The 23,613-nt window shown below is 41.8% G+C and overlaps 1 protein-coding gene across 1 annotated transcript in view; it reads right to left on the reverse strand.

The window, feature by feature from the left end:
- Positions 1–11,309: 11,309 nt before the first annotated feature.
- LOC139445137 (metabotropic glutamate receptor 8-like) overlaps positions 11,310–23,613 on the reverse strand; it is a 113,709-nt gene continuing 101,405 nt past the window's right edge. Inside the window, exons 3-8 of the mRNA XM_071226238.1 lie at positions 22,678–22,968; positions 21,546–21,668; positions 20,928–21,134; positions 15,115–15,241; positions 13,242–14,163; positions 11,310–12,463 (exon numbers count right to left, since the gene is read on the reverse strand). Of these exons, the coding sequence (XP_071082339.1) occupies positions 12,131–12,463; positions 13,242–14,163; positions 15,115–15,241; positions 20,928–21,134; positions 21,546–21,668; positions 22,678–22,968 (2,003 nt within the window). The 3' untranslated portion in view covers positions 11,310–12,130. The remainder of the gene's footprint in view (positions 12,464–13,241; positions 14,164–15,114; positions 15,242–20,927; positions 21,135–21,545; positions 21,669–22,677; positions 22,969–23,613) is intronic.

Consider the following 23,613-nt stretch of genomic DNA (forward strand, 5'->3'; position numbering starts at 1 on the left):
GTGTCAGCTATAACACTGCGGAGGACAGTATCAGTAGCGTTTCGTGTGACCATTGGTTGGAGACTTTTAGTCATAATGGCACGTATAGACTATGACGCTTGGACTGACATTCTAGACATCAATTCCTGGCAGGTTTCTTAGGTCTGACAGCTGCACCATGGGGTGATCATTTGTAGGGACATTAAGTGTCATATCCCCAGACGGAGAAGTCTGCGACTTCTATGTACGGAGTTTCTAAAGCATCTTTCACATTCTGGACATCTTGATATAGAATACCTCGAATTGGGACACAGTGAGATGCCCACGTTGGCGATCTTCGCCGTCAAATGCCTGAAATAATTCTGTTAAATCCGCGTGAAATCCAAATCATTAACGCTATATGATGTTAACAAAACACATTTAAAGTACACGTTGTCTAAGATATTTTTAGGATTGCCACCACATATGATTTGCTTACCCCATAAGATTTTTTTCGAGCACATGACGGAACAGTACTCTACATGATGTATTCACAGAGTATTTATAAAACGATAACACCCCTTAGTTACTGTCATTTCATCAAAGCTACACTCGAATACATGAAACACATCTGAAACTTGTCACATGCCTGCCAATTCTGTTTTCAGCAGTACAAATGTGGTTATATACTGATTACAATATTAATAACTTGCCATGTGTGCGTGTTGATACTTATTGTTTAGATTTCAAGAAATGTATCTTCACCAAATGTCTTTCAACAGCAAATGTGTTTAATTAGTCATTTAAGCGTTTAAGAATCATTGAAGCATGTGCGTCTGTGTGTTCAGTGCATAATGTTGGCAGCCAAAGATATCGATATTAAGGAGTCGATTACTTGTTTGGATTTCGGTGGCCTTCGGATGACAGACAAAACTATTTCAAGGAGTGCTAAACTGGCAAATGGCACCATCGTGCATTCGGTGTCACTATGTAGACGCTGGTGCTAATCGGTACTCTCCTAATATACAGTCTTTGAGGTTATGCGGACAATTAAATTGATTGTTTGAATTTTACATGCATATATAGATAATACTCATATCACACATCGTTCACGTCTACAGCCTTTTGCTTTGTTCTTTGAAGTCATGCCCTATAACACAAACATGTACATGCTGTGTTTTCACAAGGGTGTTTGGTATTAAGCAACCGCCCCGTCACCAAGTGCTTGGCTTTAAAGAAACGTGCCTTCAAAAAGCGTTTGGCATGAAACAAACGTGTCGTCACCACGTGGCATTGCAAACATGTACCACACGAGTGCTTGGTCATTAGACAAATGTGTTTGGTATGAAACCAACATGGCGTCACAGAATGCTTGGCTCTGTGCATATGCTTTGACATGTGCCGGGACTTTGCGTTTATCTCTCATAATATGTGTTGGCATTATGTGCTCGGCTCTAAACACGTTTAAACTTGCCACTGAAATATGTCTCGACAAAAAGTGTTTAGCAATTAACAAACGTGTCATTCTATGTGATTACCATCAATCATAGTCATCCTCAAATGGATGACATTAAACATTCGATGATACAGAGTACTTGGCCTTGGAAAAATATGATTTTAGCAATTGATGAATGTGTCGCCGATAGTGCTTGACATTAAACGTAATCTCGTCATCAAATGTATGACATGAAACATAGTCAAAGATAGAAAGATTCTTGACATTGAAAGATGTATCGAGACAAAACGTTTAGCTCTTAACAAACATCTATGTTAAAACGCATGTTTGGACACAAACGTTTGGATTCAGGTAATGTCTTGCTTGACAACGGTATAAGGATCTATACCGAAACGTCGGTTTTTACAGTATTAAAGAATTTGTTATCCATAAATTGTGTATACTTTGCCTGACCACCCGAACCCATTTGTCGCCTCTTACGACAAGTATAGTCGCCTGTTACGGCAAGCATGGATTGATGAAGACCTATTCTACCTCGGATCTTCACGGGTCTTATGTTTATGTAGGGCGACATTGACTTTGGCACCTTCATGGCATAAAGCTTACAATAAAAGATTGATTACCATTATGTTTGGCACTGTCTTGTTGGGACGTCGGTAATATGGCAAATTTATTACTGACTTACTTTACGCCCCGTTTTCAAGAAATCATCACACAGATCTTGATCATTTACACTTAAGCCCTCAGAGGATCTCAGTGTAAGTTTTGTGATCGTTGAACTTGCACAATCTATGTGGTTGTTGTTTTTGGGGTCATTCGGGTGATGAATAGATTGTGGTTACAATATGGAGTTATGATTCCTTGATTTGACGGCACGGACATTAACATTTGAAACTTCGCACAGCGGGTCCGTTTCAAGTGCAATTCAGCGCCGTCAAATCTGCAGATAAAACAGCTCTACACATGAAACCACAATACCTCTATCACATAAATGACAGCTATATGGCGTACAACGGTGTCGGAGTTTCATTTCAGTTAAGACCGATATCATGTTGCATGGCGGTGTGACTTTTCATGACTACTTTCATTAGTTCTTGGAAGTCTCCAGCCACATTGCCTTTCCCAAGTCCCCGGCGGTCATTATAACCCTTCCACATACCACCGGGTACCCACCTATGACTTGCATCGCCACTCACGGTAAAGAACGAATCTGTTTTTAGAAACAGGGGAATGCAGCACATCCAGACAGTATGTGGTACAAGCTTTCAGTTTCAAATTCATACAATGTGCAGAGTTGACTCCCTTTCCGTGAAGGATCCGGTGGTTGCAGGTCCATATTCACCCCGATTATTATCTTTTGCTGTCAGGGCCATTTGAAGAATTTGAGTGAGTGAGTGACTGAGTGAGTATGTTTTTACGCCGCTTTTAGCAATATTCCAGCAATATCACGGCGGGGGACACCAGAAATGGGCTTCACATATTGTACCCATGTCAGGAATCGATACATCGGAGTAAATGCCTAAGGCCCGTATGAAATTATGTGCCCATCCCATATCAAATAAGAAAAACCCTTTCAATATTCACCAGGGGTTGTCGGGTAGCCTAATGGATAAAGCGTTCGCTCGTCACACAGAAGACCCAAGTTCGATTCCCCACATGTGTGAAGCCTGTTTCTGATGTCCGCCACAGTGATATTGCTGATTTGTTGTCTGAAAACGGTGTAAAACCATACTCACTCACTCATAAGACATATTTGCTAAAAGCAGAGCCCATTGTACGATTCCGATAACATGTGTTTATGAATGATGATCAAATAGTGATGACAACAGCAGTTCGCAAAAAGGCCAGCATATCCTGTCCCACAGGTGGCACCCGTCACAAACACATGCAAGGGAAAGTCAATTGTTTACCTAAATATAAAAAAATGGAACATAACGAATACATCATGATTAAAATTAAATAAAATTAGAATAATGAAGGCTTCAATCACACAGTACCCGATGCTAGATGAGATCGTCATCTGCAACGTATCATCTATCATGTCTATTCTAATGTCTAATCTGACTAAACAAATTGACAAGATGTGAATGGGGTCGGTTTGGTCATTGATTGGTTCTATCAGCCTTTTAGTCTAGCTATGATACATCGATGTGTTTAGGAAATTGATGACAGGACCACCAGTGAAGACTTATGGGAGTCTATTATCTCTTTATTAATTACCCATTCTCAGAACGTCTCACCACCCACATACATTCCTTGATTCAGTATCATCAGCGAACACTGTAATGCATGTGTTCCTTGCCGTATAACAGTAATTGTGAAAAATATGTCTCGAGGCGCCGCCAGATGAGCTACATGTAGTGGACAATCTCTTGTATCTATAAAAAGAGCAAAAGAGAAACAGAAAGGTGATGTTTGAAACGTACATTTCATAGATACCATATGCTTGATCAGGATTTTGTCAAAAATATTTCGGTATAAATGAACATGATTGTTCTTCCTTCATAGCTTACATAATTATTTAAAGCGCTACATTTTACAGATAGACGCGTTTCTGTAGGATTACATTTCATTCGAGTGAGTGTGTGAGTGAGCTTTAGCAATATTGCAGCAATATTACGTCGGGGGACACCAGAAATGGGCTGCACACATTGTACCCGTGTCGGGAATCGAACCCGGGTCTTCGGTAGACGCCCCAAAAGTAAGCAAAACAGTAACTATTGGAGCACCCTTTTGATGAGCAGAGCACAGTTCCGATTGGACACACCAAAGATCCTATTGGAGGCACCCCAGGGGTGGGGAGAACACAGAATTTCGTGCCTATCGGAGAAGCCTTTATATTCAGTTAACAGAACTATGATACACGGTACATTGTTTGAACACAAACCGTAGTTTGTTTGTTCGTTTTTGTTTAACTCAGCAATATTTCAGCTTGGGACGACGATCTGTAAATAATCGAGTCTTGGCGAGACAATCCAGTGATTGACATCAAGTACAAAGATCCACGCAATTGGGATCGATGACATGCATCAGTCAAGTCAGCGAGTCTGATCACCCGATCCCGTTAGTCGCCTCTAACGACAAGCATAGTCGCCTTTTACGGCAAGCATGGGTTGCTGAAGACCTATTCTACGCCGGATCTCCACGGGTCACGAACCGTAGTACTTCTTCTTATGAAAGTATAGTTCCAGTCTGTGTCCTATAATATGGCGCATCTTTCGGATATGGTGAAACGTTCGTTAATGACTTTTATAGTCATCCTACAGTCATATGCTACAACTTCTTGAATCTTTGTGACTGCCCGTTGTCGGTAAATCAGTCTACCTCATGGTGTTCCATGGTATTGTTTTGTTTTGTTTTGTTAATTCATAAACCGATGTCGATTGTCACGTTCTCGTACATAAGACTTCACCTTTTGTTTGATGACTGCAGATCAGGATACTTTTGTTCAGATTATAGGACCAGTTCACCGTTCCACAAGGCGATCTTAGTGATACGACTAACGAACGCGTATGTTAGAGTATGGCAGTTACGATCATCTTAGCGCTACGCTCTCTCTTGAACGGGATCCAGGACGTATATAATCAACAAAAAACTCGATAGTGACTGAGCGAGTAAGTAAATAGTATTTTCTGCCATATTAAATGTACACATACATTACAACGGGTCCAAAATAGTCAGGCGTGGACAAACCAAATCTGTAGTCTACAGCCCGCTCAACGATTCCCGCCGTTACACGATCTTGACACAAAACCAGGTAATAATTACCAGGCGTGTCATTGCAACATCTCGATGTGATATGCATCCACAGATGAATCATGATCACCCGATCTTCATAGTATTCAGTACTTACGACAGCATAGGATCAAGAGGGAAAAGAACAAGGAAACCGGTTAACATACTAGTTAATGCTTAGTTTCCTGTCACACCAACGATCCTAACAATGACTTAGACTGACCTTACACAACAGTCTCCACATCCTCGTGGGATCGTGTGTAATGATAGACAGCCCTTAAGGTGGGCCATGAATAGCCATTTTTGAACGCTGACTTAGCCTTAAATACATGTTGAAATTGTTATCAGTAATACATGGATTGGCATCGTTTAATACTGAAGAAGAACAACAGATATGGAAAATTATTTTTTTCAGTCCATAAATGCTTCATTTATGATAAAAATATAAACTACTTGGTAATTACACTTGTTTTCAAGTTTGGGTCAAGATTGCTCCGCGAACCACTCCCGCGACAGCTCTGTTAGCCGCCACATTTACTTGGCCTTGGTGGCAGTGAAATGCATTGGGAACCTGTCTCTATAGATTCCGTCTGCACTCAACTACCACCCAAGACCGGTTTTGTGTGTGCGCTATTTCCGTGAACCAAAGAATGAAGAGCCATTAGTAAGAAGCGCGGGGGTCCATGTTGTTTTGAAGAGGGTTTGAAAAGAGTAGCTTTTGTTAACTCAATAAAGGAAATTAATGCCTTATAAATATTAGTCAGTTGACGAATGTCTAGGTGTATAGTCTAGGCCGTTGTTAACGTGAATGGTACTTTAATCTCCACAGCGAGCAAAACATCAAGAAATAGGTTTCTGTTACTGCCATACCCATTCAAACAAAATCGTAAGAATTACTTTCATTCCAGTAAATCAAGAAAATTCATATTGAAAGGACAGTCGAACGATTGTAATAGATTGCGCGCGCACGCACACACACACGCACACACACGCACGCACACACACAAACACACACACACGCACGCACACGCACGCACACACACACACACACGCACACACACGCACGCACACACACACACACGCACGCACGCACACGCACGCACACACACACACACACGCACGCACACGCACGCACACACACACACACACACACACAAATAAATTAAAAATAATAAAGTGATGGAAATGATATTGGCAGGTTCCAGAAACAAAATCTAAACGTTGTCTTTAAGACCATTTTGCCATTGATTTTAAGATATCGTGGACAATATCAAATCCAGTTTTATGAATGGTTGTTTGAGGGTTTCCTCGGCTCACAAGAAGAAATGCGTATTTTACGGGGAGGGGGCCTATCCCATATTTGGTTGAACTATTGAACTATTGGCCACGGCATGGAATATTGTAACGTACATGTACATGGTGGCTGTCTCGCTCTGTTTCTGTTGCAAACACATGTCGAGATCATGACATATTCTACGCCTCTGAGCCGTAGCAGGTTCCGTTAGTCGTATGTTCGAATCCCAGAATTGTCCTCTGCATGATCCTTGGTCCGTCAGCAACGTTCCTGTGCTCAGGACTAACTGACTACCACTCGCGATGGTATAAGACGAACCTCACAAAGTCAATGTACACGGTCTTACTGATGCAAATATTTATTGAATGACAAGTGTAAATGTTTCGACTAAAACATCCATTATAACTATCAAATACAAGTAGAAAATGAAATTCGTCTGCCACTTAGGCAACAGATCTAGACTAGGGCAAACTTAATCATAAAAATTACAGTTTCCAGGACTACACATATCTCGTTATACCTTGAATAATGATCCGAAAGTAATGCGTCTGGTATCAATAAGTAATTTCAATAAAAAAGCTTTGAAAGTTCATCCTAGTTACAAAAATAAACACTATACCAGACATTAAAATTAAACATGAAAATCCAAAACCAACGCAATTATGCCTATGCCAATGCGCATCACCGTCGTCATGGCGACGCATTAAGAGGACTGGTGTCAAATACCCTCCATATGGGAGATACGCATATGTACTCGTAGCAGTCGTATCAAGCGCTACCAGGTGACTGATTTTTGAAGTCGGTGAGTAGATTGAGAATCACGTCACTCAATATGATTCTTACACACAAATCTGTCAGTGGACAAATCCTGATCTCTTACACCATCCTGCTAAACGAGAAGATATTCGACAAACAAACAAAAGGTCACAATTAAAAGCTGAGGTTGCGATAAACCTGATTAGTCAGGGAGCCTCCTCTGCAATATTAATGTGAATGAGTGGAAAAACATTAAACCTTATAAATATTCATATCCCATGAGAGCTTGCAGATCAGACTAGTGCGAACTGGGGTGGGGATGAGGTTATATATGTGACGTAGATCAGTCAGAATTTGCCTCCGTTAGTGCTGCTGATGTCTATTGTCGTACTATATTTTATTCCATGATATACCGACTTTTCCGTCATCAGTTAGCACTTATATGGGTCACCTCAAATGGTGTTGCCTTAAAGGGGCACTAATCTCTACTTTCTCCCCGGCTGTTTAACACTGCCCGCTACTGTTCACTACTTGTCTATTTCTTCGCTAACGCAACTGAGCGTGACATGAGACTGGGCTACCGTCTGTAAGGACAGCGAAGATAAATTTTGAGGAATATCTACACGCATTTCTGAATACTATTTGGTTACCCGTGATCTATGAAGATTCAGATATTACAATACGCGCATGTTAATTATATTTTACAGCTAAACAAACATGCAAAAGGAATGATGGAAGCTCATCGGATGTCGTTATTTGGAAATACCCCTGATGATTATATATAGTTTATTTAAACTAAAGTATCGCTACAGTAAAAGCATTTTCGAAATTCGGTTTGCTTAGATAATACGATTACTACTCCCTTGTTGTCATCCATGTTTTCTGGTATAACCCTACATTTGTGTATTTGTCGTCATTCGTGTGATGCTCAGTTAATGAATTTATTACAGGTGTAATTAGTGGTAGCACCACTCAGATTATTATTGGCATTTGGCATTTCTTGTGTCTTAGGTAATTATTCAATTTAATTCCAAGTCTGAAGTGGGGTGAACTGTATTTGTAATGTGCACGTGACAGCGCAGCAAGAGTCGCCTCTTAGATTTCTGTGGACCTTTGTTACTCAGATAATAAAGCACCTTTCGGCGGTACATCAATACAAATAGAACATTGCAGTATATAGTATGAACGACAAGGTGATTTTAATTTCATATTAATGTGTATTGTGAACTTTGATAAATCCTAATGGTTGAGATATTGTTTGACAGTTGGCGGTAATTTGAAAGGTTAGGCCATGCACAGTAGTAATCTTTTAAGGTTGATAATGGGAATTTAAATAAATAATGTAATTCATCTCTCATTGATTTTGATTCACAAAAAAGTAGACATTATTTTTTCACGTGGGAAGTTATAGCCATCTTCCAGTTTCTAAGGGGAGTCCACGATGACTTGTTTTAAAATAAAGCTTTAGAGATGTCGCCTGGAAGAAGTAAGTGATTTTTGAAAGAGGGCGAGTCCTTTATTACCTTAGAATATATACATTTAGATGAATCAGTCGGAGAGGAATGATCAGTTGAGATACCAAACACACCATCCATCAAAGGATTAACGAAAATACATTGATTGATTAATCACTGTTATCTTGTACAGTGGATTTGTCACAAGTAAGTGTTTACATGTGTAGGTTTACCAAAGCAGACGGAATATACCATATCTGGGCGTTAAGTGCCTATATACGGCAACTTTGTTCAAAGGATTAAACTAAGATACGGTGATTGATTGTGCATTTGTTTCTAACTCAATGGATTTTTTTAAAGAATCATGGTCATCATGAAAATACTTAAGTATGCTATCTCCGCAGACCAATGAAGCTTGACACCTATGTGAAATACTTGAATCAAACTTACATGATAAGTTGTGAAACTATCACGAGTTATAATATCCTGAAACGCTATATTTATTTTAAAATATTAAATTGTTACAAAGACGCGTGACATCGAAGACGTTTTTTTGCACAGTTCTTGACGTATGGGATGTTGTTCCTTTAGGTGTCAGTCACACATTCAGGGTTTCTACTGCCGTCCTTGATAGGACCATTCCCGATTAAAATGTGTCTGATCAAGATCCTGTGATTCGTGGCGGGAAATTCACAAACAATCAGATATTGTTCAGGAAGCGTCCCGATTCAGCCTTTTCTAGCCGAATTCGTACCGAATCTCCCGTTCTCAATCCGAATCTGATCCGATTTTATCTTCCTCATGGTACAAAACGACCGAATCTGTCCCGACAGCGTCCCGATTCTCCCGAATGCGATCCGAGATCAGACAGTGACCGGTCAGTGAACGGTTTGCATTCGGCAAGATCTGGACGCAATCTGGACTCAGTCGACAAAGAAACGGCAATGAACAATTCATTCCGGTTCACGACAGCGCCCCGATCCACAGGACACCGTCCAGATAACACAGGACATTGATACGATTTTGATCCGATACAGCCGAATCTGTCACGACATAGTCACAATTGTATTCCGACTAGACAATCCGACTAGACAAAATCAGCTGAGTTTCCAGAATGTTACGGGACGCACCACGCTGTCGGGAGTGCTTGGTCGACCTCTCCAGACCTTTCCAGATCCGTAGGACTCTGTTACGAACGTATACGACTGCGCTCAGACAATGATGGGACATTCCAGATCATTGAACATAGTAATCCGACTTTTTCACTTTTTGTGTCGTAGCGCTGTCTGATCTCAAACGGGACCCATAATCGGCACTGTGTGAACTTTGCCTTATGTGGATATTTACAGATGCACTCCTCGAACAAGATAGCTGCCTAATATTATACACATAACTTTGATCAGTTGTAATTACGATATTTGCATTTGTTGTCATTAATTCGCAGTCGCTTTGAACAGAATCATTCTTGTTCATCTACGTATTTGCTTTGAGGTTCTTCGTTGCGGGACAGGCAGCACCAAGTCGTTGTTATCACAATCCTTTTCGTTTGTAGGCGTGTATATGTTACTGTTAATGTGTAACATGTGTTTTTCACTCAGCCAATTTATAAAATGCCCAAACATTTCAGTCATTTTACAAATTGACTGAATTTTTTTTCCATTTATTTAACAGTTTGACTAAAAGTTATGAAGACGTTCGAAAGGGCTTGACAACATTACAATAGGCTAATTATGCTACGATTAGAAACCCAAACATACAGAAATGTAGGACTTTCATTTCACTTTTTTCCTATTATTTTCAGTAATTTAATGATGAAATTAAACAACAAATGTTTTTAATTCCTTATCATAATAACATCAATGGACAGTTTTTTATTCATTTTGTAAAATAACTGAATATGTATGCATGAAATAAACTGCCTCAGTGAAAATTGTAGTAATTTTTCACGTGACCATAACATGTGCACACCATAAATTAAAAAAATGTTCAGGTGAAATATTTTGTTTGTGTTAGAAGTGAAATCAGTGTAAACGAAAATAGCACAATTCCAAGCAAGTGACTTATCACAACTTTGCCACCATAACCACTGCTACTGCAAAGATACCTACCAAACTGTATTTCAGTCTGTTGATCAATGTGACCTCCCTGTGACCTGTGATCCACCCTTATTCTAACAATTAAAGCCACAAGTGCGCTTAGGTTTGGCACCGCACAGGTGCACAGTGCCGGTGAATTGTCAGAGAACAGGACCGGTGGAATTCCGGTATGGGAAAGAATTATTTCAAATGTTCTGATATCTTCTCATAAATATCTTCCTTATCCTAAAAAAACATAAGAATACCAGTAGGCCTGTACACTCACCACTCATAGTGTGACTGTGTACTACAGGCCTGTACACTCACCACTCATTGTGTGACTGTGTACTAGGGGGCTGTACACTCACCTTTCATTGTGTACTGCCCATTTGAGGTGTCCCCCGCCGTGATATTGCTGGAATATTGCTAAAAACGGCGTAAAACCATACTCACTCACTCACTCATTGTGTACCACATGCCTGTTGAACATAAACTCAATGTTTTCCCAATTACTCAAACGAACATAAAACACAAGATCACCATGGCCTTTGAACTGTTTATTGCGATCATTCGGGCGCCCTCCCCTTCACCGCCCTGTTCGTTGCGCGAAGCAGAAATTGTAGAAGTGCTGCTTAGCAACGAATAACACGAAAACATAAATTTTGTGAAATCAATACAAAACAAAACAGCACAAACATGTAATAAAATGCAACACCACGTATAACGTGAAATATCTCTAACTTGATACACGGAAGAATATATTTCATTCAAATTAAGCTTTCTTTACAGGGAACCTGTTGAAAAGGGGTTTTAAAAAATGGATATGTACAATGCTGCATGATATGAATGTACTATCCAAATGACAAGTCAATCACATTCATAGATATGATACCAAAACGCCTTTTCAAATTAGGAAACTCAGCTGAATCAAGTATGTACAGCAGTAATCCCTATTTGAAAAGGAAGGGGTCATATTTTAGATATCATCTTCATGAACAGGATTTACAATCATTTGAAATAAAATGGGATACACAACAGTAACAATATATCCTTTGCATCCCCCTCTGCATCCTCTCCTCGTCGTTGTTGATCAAGGTACAGTCTGTACACAGTTCGTGAAGGGTAAGAACCAGTTCGTACTTAATTAGATATGGCGTGGCATGGTACATGACATTATAAACATCATCACGCCAACACGAAATATGGTTTCGTCCTCTTTGTGGAATAATACATGGTACACGAGATCTTTGAAACAATTATGGCACTGTTATAATGAGCATGTGTAGATATAAAAAATTCAAATTCAAAGACAATAAAATATATCTAATCAGCACTTTTCCGACGCACACGTCTCCTTCACACACAATGCATTCCTTCAACACACTCTGATGACCATCTCGGTTCACGAAGCACCGCTAGATGGCGCCTGCATGGCCACACCCTCGTCACAAGACGATGTCTCCTCTAGGCTGTCTGAAAACACATTGTTCTCCACATGCTGAATGTCCTTATGGATACTGCCGTTCTGGGCAGTGCTGGCAGTGACTGGTGTGGGGCCACCATAGAACGCCCTGTTGGTTTTATTATTTGCAGCACTTTGAATGGAAGTAGATGTGGCTTGGCGAACGTTTTTGTGAGGCTGGCACAAGACGACGTACACCTTGGGAGCGAACAGGCAGAATAGGGCTACAGTTGCACTGATGCTGACACCCATACACAGCGATGTCACCTCGATCTAGAAAAAAACAAAACAAATAGGTTTTCATCAAATGTAGATCCAAATATTCGAAAAGTTACAGGACTGAACGATTAGGGTGCATTTGACTTTATGTTGCTTCAAATTAAACCATATTTACTATTTATTATCTGGTCAGATTTTTTAAAATGTTGTCTTTCAACACCGATCCTACAAATGTCTTAAAAAACATATTTGTGTATGATAGATTCGCTTGCTGTTTTGCGCACTTCGGGTTATTTTCAGTACATTTTGATGTAACGCGTCAGGACGACAAGGACGCCAATACGTCTGGTTGTTATACGTGATCATGGCATTTGAAACCTTTGATGGGCCTTTCGGTACAATTGGAATTTTTGTAGCAGTGAATTGGAAATATAAAAAAAAAATGTTCAAATTCAACCTGCCTACCCTTTACTTTTAAGGGTGTTGAGAAACGACCGGAAGTCAGTTAACTCTCTTGCCTCGGGAAGATGTCTACAGTGTAATTCAAGTGTAATTACATCCGATATAACGCATGCGCATTCATGCTATTTGCAAAGCTGACAGGTAAGTTCAAGTTAGAAAACGTCACACTGAAATGTTTGAAAGCCATAATTTGATAACTCTACATTGTCAGAATAACGTAAATGCATGTCATCGTATCTTAATTACGTGGATCGATGCTCATGATGCCAATCACTGGATCTGGCCCAGACTCGATTATTTATAGACCGCCGTCATTTGGCTGGAATACTGCTGAGTACGGCGTTAAACAACAAAAAACCAACAAACTTACTTTAAAATCGTGATTGGCTCCAAAGTATATAGGAATAAAGGCCAGCCACACAATGCAAGTACTGTACATGGTGAAGGCTATGTACTTGGCTTCGTTGAAGTTCTGTGGAATCTTTCTTGTTTTAAAAGCATACACAGTACAAAGCACAATAAGAAAAATGTTGTAAAACAAAGAGATGATAGTTGCTATCTGACTAGCACTACACTTCAGAATGAGGAAGTCTTTCTGGTAAGTTATTTTGGATACTGATGGCTTCTCAAAGCCCAACCATGTCAGTCCTCCGATCACTTGAACTGACACCAGACAGATGCATATCAGTATCTGTGACTTGGGACTCGTATAACTGGGTCGTTTCACCATGGCCTTGATGCCTGTGCTGAAGATACGATATATTCGGTTGGTCTTTGTTACAAGTGCAGCGTATATGAAACTCAGGGAGACTCCTAGCCCAAGTCTCCGTAACGCGCAGAGGACAAGAGTGGGCTTTGCTAGCATGACGAGGGATGTTCCATAGGACATAATTATCCCCAGCAGAAGGAGATAGCATAGCTCCCTGCCCGACGCCATGATGATAGGCGTTGTGTTGAAAATGACGAATATTATCATCACACCAAACGTGCAGAGAATCCCCAAACAGGAAAACACAACAGGAAGTATGAACCACAGACTAGCGGGGTCAAGGTGCAGTTCCGGTAAGCGTGCGCATTCAGTTTTATTTGGGTTCGGTCGTGAGCCTTCGGGGCATGACTCGCATGTGCTCTCGTCTTTCAGGTATTCGTTCTCGTTGCAGGCGATGCAGACCCAGCAGCACGGTCCGCTAGTCTTTGTTGCCTCCCCTTGTTCGCATGGCTCGCTACAGATGGACACCGGGATTTCACGAGATTTGAATCTCCAAAGTAGTGCGCTCTTGTTAATCTTCAGACTGAAACATAGATTGATTAATATTAAACATGATGATATTTGTTTGGTAAACACAACGTAACCATTAATAATTAGTTTCTGTTATTTTAACAGGTTTTGCACGCTAATTATAATTGGATTTTGATCGTTTTCCAGAGGATGGCACGTCTGCCCGGAGAGCTGAAAGTCGGTGGCCTCGTCATGCCAAAAGACGTTAACAGATGGTACATGTTGTTACAATGCCTATTTCTCAGCATTAAGGGGATAAAACAAGAACTGGTCGGCTCGGAGTCAGTATGTCCCACACACAATGGATCACTTAAAATCAGTGATGGCGCCATGTGTTCCCGATAGGATAAGCATGTCATACCCTACCGGTAACACTCGCACCAACGATCATGAACATGTTGCTGACAAGCCAAGAGTCTTAATCCGATATTCGTTACAAGCATTAACGGATGTTGGCACGACGAAAGATGCCATTCTCCATTCTATTATGATAAATACCCCTGATCCATGAGTCACGCCAGCTTCGATTTGAGTTCAGTTCTAAAGACACAACTGATAACCGTCCAATCAAATTGCGCTTTCACGATGCAAACAAGCGACGGCAGCACCACTACGTTCCTCGACTACGAAACACGGACATCCCACCCCATCTTAACAAACGTCTGATTTAACAATTATATATGGAGGGCTCACTCGTACGAGACCGCAAGTTTGAATGTAGAGTCCTTGTGAATGTTTATTGAATTCAAGAAAGAAGCGTGATATGAGAAATGGAGAAAGTGTCGTCACTTCCAAACATAGTCTGGGTGGCGTGTGGGTCCAGGGTATTTATCGTAATAGAATTGAGATATAATACACTGGATAAACGAGGACGACCCCGTAAAGGTATTACAAAACCATGAAGGGCAAGAATGGTGAGACACAATGCACGTGTGTACCGATACAGTATCAGTATTCCCCTCACCTTGTATCCCACTCTCCTATTTGAACGTAGTCATAGTCGTTGTTTGACATCTTCTGATACTGGTAGATGTCGTATCGTCCAACGCCGTCCCCAAAGCTGTCGAACGTTACACGACTCCCGCCGATACCTTCAAACAGACAAACACAACAGGATGCGTGAGTGAGGGAGCGGAGGTTGGTTTACGCCAAATGGTAAACTGCCGGGCAATAGTCAGTACACATTTGGAAATTGAATTTGACCAAACAATTACAAACAGTATCAGAACGTTACTAGGCTGAAAACACTCGACGAAACACAACCGTATCAAATACATCATGCACTATCGAAAAAACAAATCTTGTTTTTATCAGTTTTAGCTACCATTGAACATGACAGGTGTATACTTTCTTAGTGCAGTTGCTAAAAGTGATAACAACAAGATCTACATTGATCTTCAAGACTTGAGTTTCTTTGGTGCCGGAGAAGTGGAATCGTGTCATTCCATGGATTGACGTTTTTACTCGGGGTCATAGTGGTTTCATCACCCGTTACTTATCTGTTATGGAATTTGACGAAATCCTCCTCAATTAACTCTTCATTTTATCTGGCAATGTCAGTTCTTTTTTTCCTTTAGATCAGAATTTAGAGGCTTTGCCACCCAACGAGAAGATATCTTATTTATCTGTGAATGTTCATGAATAGTAGTTTCAATAGACCCATGGCTTAGACCTGTGTCTTATTCAGGTTACGTCTATCTGACAGTAGAAGTTTTCTCCTAGATTGAACCTTCATTGATGGAAGTTGAGGGACGTCCAGACCTAGGGTCATCATCTAGGATTGTTGTCCAAGCATTAGTGAGTGAGTGAGTATGGTTTTACGCCGCTTTTAGCAATATCCCAGCAATATCACGGCGGGGGACACCAGAAATGGGCTTCACACATTGTACCCATGTCGGGAATCGAACCCGGGTCTTCGGCATGACGAGCTAACGCTTTAACCACTAGGCTACCCGACCGCCCCTGTCCCAGCATTAAACAAAGCTACCGCACGTTAAACAGTGGGCACTTATCCCATTACACTTTTGACATGCGGTCATGAATTTCGTGGTGAGAAATTTTCTCTGAAGTAAAAAATTTGATGACTGCTCGGTACTTGTTCTTTTCCATTTCTATGCTCATTTGGACCCCTATCACGTTTAACTGGCTGTCACCTTATATACAACATTGACTGGTTCACTTTGTTATGGACATAGTTGATAGTTAGTCAGGCTCAGAACTTATTGACCAGACCTTGCATTCAGTGATCATGGGGAGGCAACTCAATCCTTGTGTTGACATGACATTCACACATGTGAGGTGAGGTGAGGTGAGGTGAGGTGAGGTGAGGTGAGGTGAGGTGGGGTTTAACGTTGCGTCCAAGATTATTGCACTTATGCACGACATGCATGTACGTGTGTGTGTTTGTGTGGCTGCTTGTACAGTGTACTTGTCCGGACTGATGCCGATTTATAGTGCTAGCTCACTGAGATACCATGCCGCAGTTTAACATGAATACCCCACTCAGACACAGTATACTGTCTCCGAGCCGACCAGTCCTTGTTTTAGCGACAAGCACGGGTTGGTGAAAGTCTATTCTCAACAATGATCTTCACGGGGCCTGTGAAACATGTATTATAGTCACCTATTTGTATCGTAGTGGTAAACAATAGCAAGGACATATTTATTTTTGCTGTAGTTCTTCTTGTGAGCTTCCATTATACTATCTGAACAATACATGCAATTAGCGTGATCAAACAGACACGACTCCTGCAGACTCGATACCAATCATGACACTAATGGATCCTTACCATGCCATGTCTTGAGACGTCAACAGATTAGCAGTCGAATGGATAGCCTCATGACAGTAATGAACTATTGTTCTAAATGTGTTTCCTCAATGAACAAATACGAAAATCAATCATTGCAATATATATATATATTGTTACTGAGGACATTTCTTATAAACCAGCCAACGTGTATTGGTGTTGACATCGTAAAAACTAGTGAACCTCAGTAGATTGGCAAAGAGTACATTTAATCCGAAGAGAGTATTGTTAATGTATTTGTATCGGATCTAAGTTGTACATGTGAATGTATTGTTTCTACAATATGCCTTGCTGCCTCATGCGTTTTCTTGTTGTTTACGCCTATACTTTTTAATTATGTAAATGGGAACAAACACGTCCGTCATCAGATATGTTCTGGCATGCCGTAAAGCTACACATCTATTATGTTATGACCGCCTCCGTGGTCTAGTGGTAGAGCGTCCGCTTAAATACGTTAAAACTGGTACTTGTTGTTACGCTGCCTGGCGCTCAGCATTAAGGTGCTAAAACAAGGACTGGTCGATGCACATAACATGTCGGGTTACAGGTTTAATGTCTCTTTGACAGGTGTTATTTCTCGGTGTAGGTGTCATTCGTTCGATGAAGGCGTCATGTTTAGGATGCAGGTGTAAGGTCTCGAGTGCAGCTACTATTTCTGGAATAGAGGTGTCATGTCTGGGATGGAGGTGTTATGTGTGGGATGCAGGTGTCACGTGTGGGATGCAGGTATCATGTGTGGGATGCGGTTGTCACGTGTGGGATGCAGGTATCATGTGTGGGATGCGGTTGTCACGTGTGGGATGCAGGTGTCACGTGTGGGATTCGGTTGTCACGTGTGGGATGCATGAGTCATGTGTGGGATGCGGTTGTCACGTGTAGGATGCAGGTATCATGTGTGGGATGCAGGTATCATTTGTGGGATGCGGTTGTCACGTGTGGGATGCAGGTGTCACGTGTGGGATGCAGGTGTCATGTATGGGATGCGTGTGTCGCGTGTGGGATGCGGGTGTCATGTGTGGGATGCAGGTGTCGTGTGGGATGCAGGCGTCACGTGTGGGATGCAGGTGTCATGTATGGGATGCGTGTGTCGCGTGTGGGATGCGGGTGTCATGTGTGGGATGCGGTTGTCACGTGTGGGATGCAGGTGTCACGTGTGGGATTCGGTTGTCACGTGTGGGATGCAGGTGTCATGTATGGGATGCGTGTGTCGCGTGTGGGATGCGGGTGTCATGTGTGGGATGCAGGTGTCGTGTGGGATGCAGGCGTCACGTGTGGGATGCAGGTGTCATGTATGGGATGCGTGTGTCGCGTGTGGGATGCGGGTGTCATGTGTGGGATGCAGGTGTCGTGTGGGATGCACGTGTCACCTGTGGGATGTGGCTGTTATATGTGAGATGCAGGTATCATGTGTGGGATGGAGGTATCATGTGTGGGATGCGGGTGTTATGTGTGGGATGGAGGTGTCACGTGTGGGATGCAGGTGACATGTGAGGGGTGCGGGTGTCATCAATAGGATGGAGGTGTCTTGTCCGGAATGGAGGAGTCATTTGTCGGATGCAAATCCATTACAGGGGGCATGAATCAGGTGATATTCGGTATTTATATGGTGCAGAAAGTCTGGCTGCTTCCTGTGTTCACGCATGTAAGATGCATATGGATCATGTGATGTGTGAGCAATGAGGGATGCAGTGTCTGAACGTAGCAAGTCAATGTACCATTCGTGCAAGTTTGTTGCAAGTCCGAGCAACAACTGATGTGTGCAATGAACATGTGCATACATGTACTATATATAAGTAGCACATGCTGTCTACATGTGGGATGTATATATCTGGTATGTGGTCCGTGGTCCGTGGCCCGTGGTCCGTGGGTGGTTTGCTTTTGGTCCGTATATGGATCAAACCAGTGTGAACATAGACACACTACGACCACATACAACACACAAACACGCACGCACGCACGCACGCACGCACGCACGCACTGGTTGACTCGACCCGATAATTCAAATGTCGCCGTGATGTATCTGGAAGACTGCTGACAAAACCAAGCAAACTAACAAACCAAACAATGACGTTTCGTCAGAGTTTGGTATAAGGGAGATAACTCGTATGAATGTCGTTGTCACTAAGTCCTTTGGCCCAAGTTCCCTGTTTAATATTACTACTTTTTTACTATTTTATTCTACATACGTGGTTTACCGAGTTTCACAGATGAACGAGAGGAGGATGTGTGTCCTTCCGATGTGTAATTACATTTTGGATGTGATGGGTTTCAGCAGTATATGGTGTTCGATGAAGCACAGGATGTCGATGATTAGGTATTGTGTCGCGTTATTGTAATGAAATACATAATAAACAAATAAACAATTCTCACTACATCTTGAGTATTATTATGACTAGAATTACTAAGAAAAATATGTTATCAATATTGAACGAAAAACATATTTGTATTGTGCACAAGATCGCCATACACATGTTACCCTGAAGACGGCAGTATAAGGGAGACAACTCGTATCAATGAAGCACTCGTAAACTGTAAGTTAGATTGTTTTAATACGAAATGAAATCCTTTTAAGATGTGTTAAATCATTTTATGATATTGGCTGACACAATTTCTGGGACATACGTCTGTTTTATATCCAGTATGTACACACCACGGGAATCATTCGAAAGTCAAAATTCTTAAATCTGTTGTTACTCAAACAGGTTATTCATCCTTAAATAACTGAGATTGTTTCACTTACAATGGCAAAATATATTAAGTGTTTGATCTCAAATAGATTCAGTTCATTAAAAGCAAAAAATAACATACACGTTTTCAATCAAACAATAACATATATACATTTTTGAAAAGTACGTGGATTAAACTCAGTATCACTTTTATGAAACTGTCTGACTTATTTAATGAGCAAATTAGGCGAGTTTTGTCGTAATATTATGATGTTATACTGTGTCAATATGTTTGTAGTTTTAAATTAAGCTTGTAATGTCCTGTCGAGAATCATCGGTAGATAAGCAATGCTATGTGCTGTATAATTGCCTTGAACCGTCGAAAAGAATAACACTGACAATGGTAACAGATTTTCTTACGTTAACACTCACCCATTATCAAAATAATTAGATTAACTTGCATTAACTAAATCCGCAATCTAAAGCGCTCGGTTCTAAATTAGAGTTATCTTATCTATAATTAGACACCTCAAACTTCAAAACTCTGTAGGTTTATCTCCTGGATTGATAGTGATTCATAAGTTCATGCAGATTCATACTCTTGCAATAGCTTTCAACAGAGACTTCCAGTGAGTAAGGAAAGGGCTTGTCGCTTTTATTTCACTGTCAATGAGGTCACTACATACATCTGAGTGAGTGAGTGAGTGAATTGGGTTTAACGCCGCTTTTAAGAGTATTACAGTTATATCGCGGCGTGTCAGCTTAATGTGGGAGGAAAGCCCGAAGTGATGCAGGTCTCAGACGTTTACCACTTCGGTGAAACCCACGAGCACGGGTATGGTGCTGACAAACCTAGAAACATAATCGGGGCGAACCGGTATTCGAACCCACAATCATAGGTTTCTGGCGTGCCCAAGGGACGCAACTCTGCACAGCGAATCGTGGCGTCTCAGACGACTGGCCACCCGTGCCCCCACTACATATATCTCATACAATATGGTAAACATGTTCGGAATTCTAAGAGCTCAATGGGCTTTTAAAGAGCCCATATTTATATAATTATGCAAAACAATATGTAAAACGCCTCTAATTCTTGCATTACTCCGTTCTATTCTGATTTCTGTAAAAGCGCGTTTGTTTACAAACAAAAGAAAAGTCCGGTCATTGTATTTGGAAATTAGCCTGTGGCAGTGGTGTTATGCTAAGTCACCACTGCGCCGGTGTGTGCAGACTAACTTGTGAGGATTGTTTACAAGACGGCGACATGCCAATAAGATAACAAGTGTAATGATACTATTTCTCACCAGTAAAAGACACATTCCTGATGAACCAGAGGAGTTCCTGTCCTGCCAGCTTGTTGATGTGTTTACACAACTTGAGGTTTCGGTGGTAGCACCTGCTCCGTAGCATATCCTGCACGGCGTGGGCCAGGGCGTAGACGGAGTCGATCACAAACTGAACCAATCCCTCTTGGATGTAGACCAGGCGGCCGTCTTTCAGACTCTCGGTACCTGTGACAAACATCGGTCGAGGAGGTGAGATTAGGTGAATTTAGGTTTAACGTCGGGTCCATTTATATAGCCACGGGCATTCACGTGTGTGTGTATGGCTGTTTGTCCTAGTCCGGACTGATGCCGATTTATTGTGCTAGCTCACTGAGATACCATGCCGCAGTTTAACATGAATACCCCACACAGACACGGTATAGTGACTCCGAGCCGAACAGTCCTTGTTTTAGTCCCTTGCTGCCGAGCGCCAGACAGGGTAACAAGTACCATCGTTTCACGTCGTTTCGTATGACGCGGCCGAGGATCGAACCCCGGTACTTCGGCACTCCGGGCGGACACTCTACTACTGGACCACGGTCGGTCATTTCATGGACTGATGGATATATGTTGATATATCGTCGGGTGGATACATACCGTCACATCTGTTGAGCGCCGAGGGTTTTAAGCTGCAGTCAAACACCTCCTCCCAGTAGTCTTCAAACCACAGGTTCCGAGTGTTGTTCTCTGGCTTTAAGTTCAGGAAGTATTCATCGAACTCTGCAAACATCAAGATTCAATTAAACCTTATCAGTCCGGACACCGCATTTTCCAGACATCTTACTTTCACGAACACCCTATTAACCCGGACAACCTACTTTCCGGGACACCTTTCTTTCCAGGAAGCTCTACTATTCCCCCAGACGCCCTTTTTTCAAGGACGCAATACTTACCAGAACACCCTATTTTACAGGACACCCATCTTTCCAGGACGCCCTATTTTCAAGGTGGCAATACTTACCAGAACACCCTACTTCCCAGGACGCCCTATTTTCCGGACGATATATAACGTCAATATAACAACATATCTATAGACATACTCCGATTCGTCATTAACGACACATGTTTATGCGGACAAACACACTGCTATGGCGTTACTATCTGGTTTAATTTGGTTCCATTTTACATTTTTTTCAGATTGCGTCCATGTGCTCAGCATGCATATATATGCATACGTGTTGTCCTACCCCGAAGGCGTCGGACATTGTTCAAGGTATCAACAACTGGTTTAGCGATCTGACGAGTATTGACTGCGCCGTAAAACAACAAACAAAATGCACATACATCTTCCGTTTAGCACTGTCTATGCACGACAAAATATAGTGAGCGAGTATGATTTTACGCCGCTTTTAGCAATATTCCAGCAATATCACGGCGGAGGACACCAGACATAGGCTTCGGACCCGTGAAGATCCGGGGTAGAATAGGTCTTCAGCAACCCATGCTTGCCGTGAAAGGCGACTGTGCTTGTCGTAAAAGGCGACTAACGGGATCGGGTGGTCAGGCTCGCTGACTTGGTTGATACATGTCATCAATCCCAATTGCTAGGATCGATGCTCATGACATTAATCACTGGATTGTCTGGTCCAGACTTGATTATTTTACAGACCGCCGTCATATAGCTGGAATATTGCTGAGTGCGGCGTTAAACAAACAAACAAACAAGACATAGGCTTCAGGGCGACAACGACCCTTTCAGCGTTATTGTGAGTAATACGGTAAACTGTACCAGGAATTATCTGGCGCTTGGGGAGGATTGTGACCGTGCCCTCCGCTGCCACCTCTTGCGAGAACACCGGGTGGATCTTGGCACCCCAACTATCGCTAGCCAGCAGGTTGAGGTGGGACGTCCTGTTCAGCTTCACTAACGCCTTGAGGATGTCCCGACAGTTGTCTTCGTTGACGAACATGACGACCGCCCGAGCGTTGTTGTCATCCTTGAACAACTCCTCCACGATGTTCCTGAACGTCGTCTCGTTGACGGACCGAGGGATACGCAGGGACTTGGACACACACACGCCTGAAACAGGGGAAAAACACGTTTGAACTAAAGTTGTTTACCCCACGGATCTGATGTATTTACACAAAGCCGTTTTTTTATGTATCTCAAACATATATAGTTGACTTTTATGAGTAAAATAGCCCAAAGTAGTTTCACACAGTTCTGAAGTATTTACGCAGAAGGTTATTATGCACCTGAGATGTACGATGTCAGGTGTATTTCTGAAACATACAGTGGAGAAAAAACATGGTTGACGTATGGGTAGGTTCACAGATAGCTGAAGTGTTATTTCTACACACACATGAAGTATATGCTATGCAGGTTTTCAAATAGATGAAGTATGTGCTGGACTGGTTTTCATATAGATGAAGTATGTACTGGGCTGGTTTTCATACAGATGAACTATGTGCTAGGCTAGTTTTCAGACAGAGGAAGTATTTACTAGCTATATATAGGTTTACATATAGACAAAATATGTACAAGACACATCTACGTATTATATAGATGAAGTATGTACCAGACAGGTTTACAGCCAGCTAAAAAATGTAGTAGTAGCCAGCTGAAGTATGTAGTAGTAGCCAGCTAAAGCACATGTATGTATGTAGCTGTAGCCAGCTGAAGTATGTAGTAGCCAGCTGAAGTATGTAGTGGCCAGTTGAAGTA

This window comes from Haliotis cracherodii, unplaced genomic scaffold, assembly GCF_022045235.1.
Source record: "Haliotis cracherodii isolate W230 unplaced genomic scaffold, xgHalCrac1.p SCAF_6, whole genome shotgun sequence".
Classification (NCBI taxonomy): Eukaryota; Metazoa; Mollusca; class Gastropoda; order Lepetellida; family Haliotidae; genus Haliotis; species Haliotis cracherodii.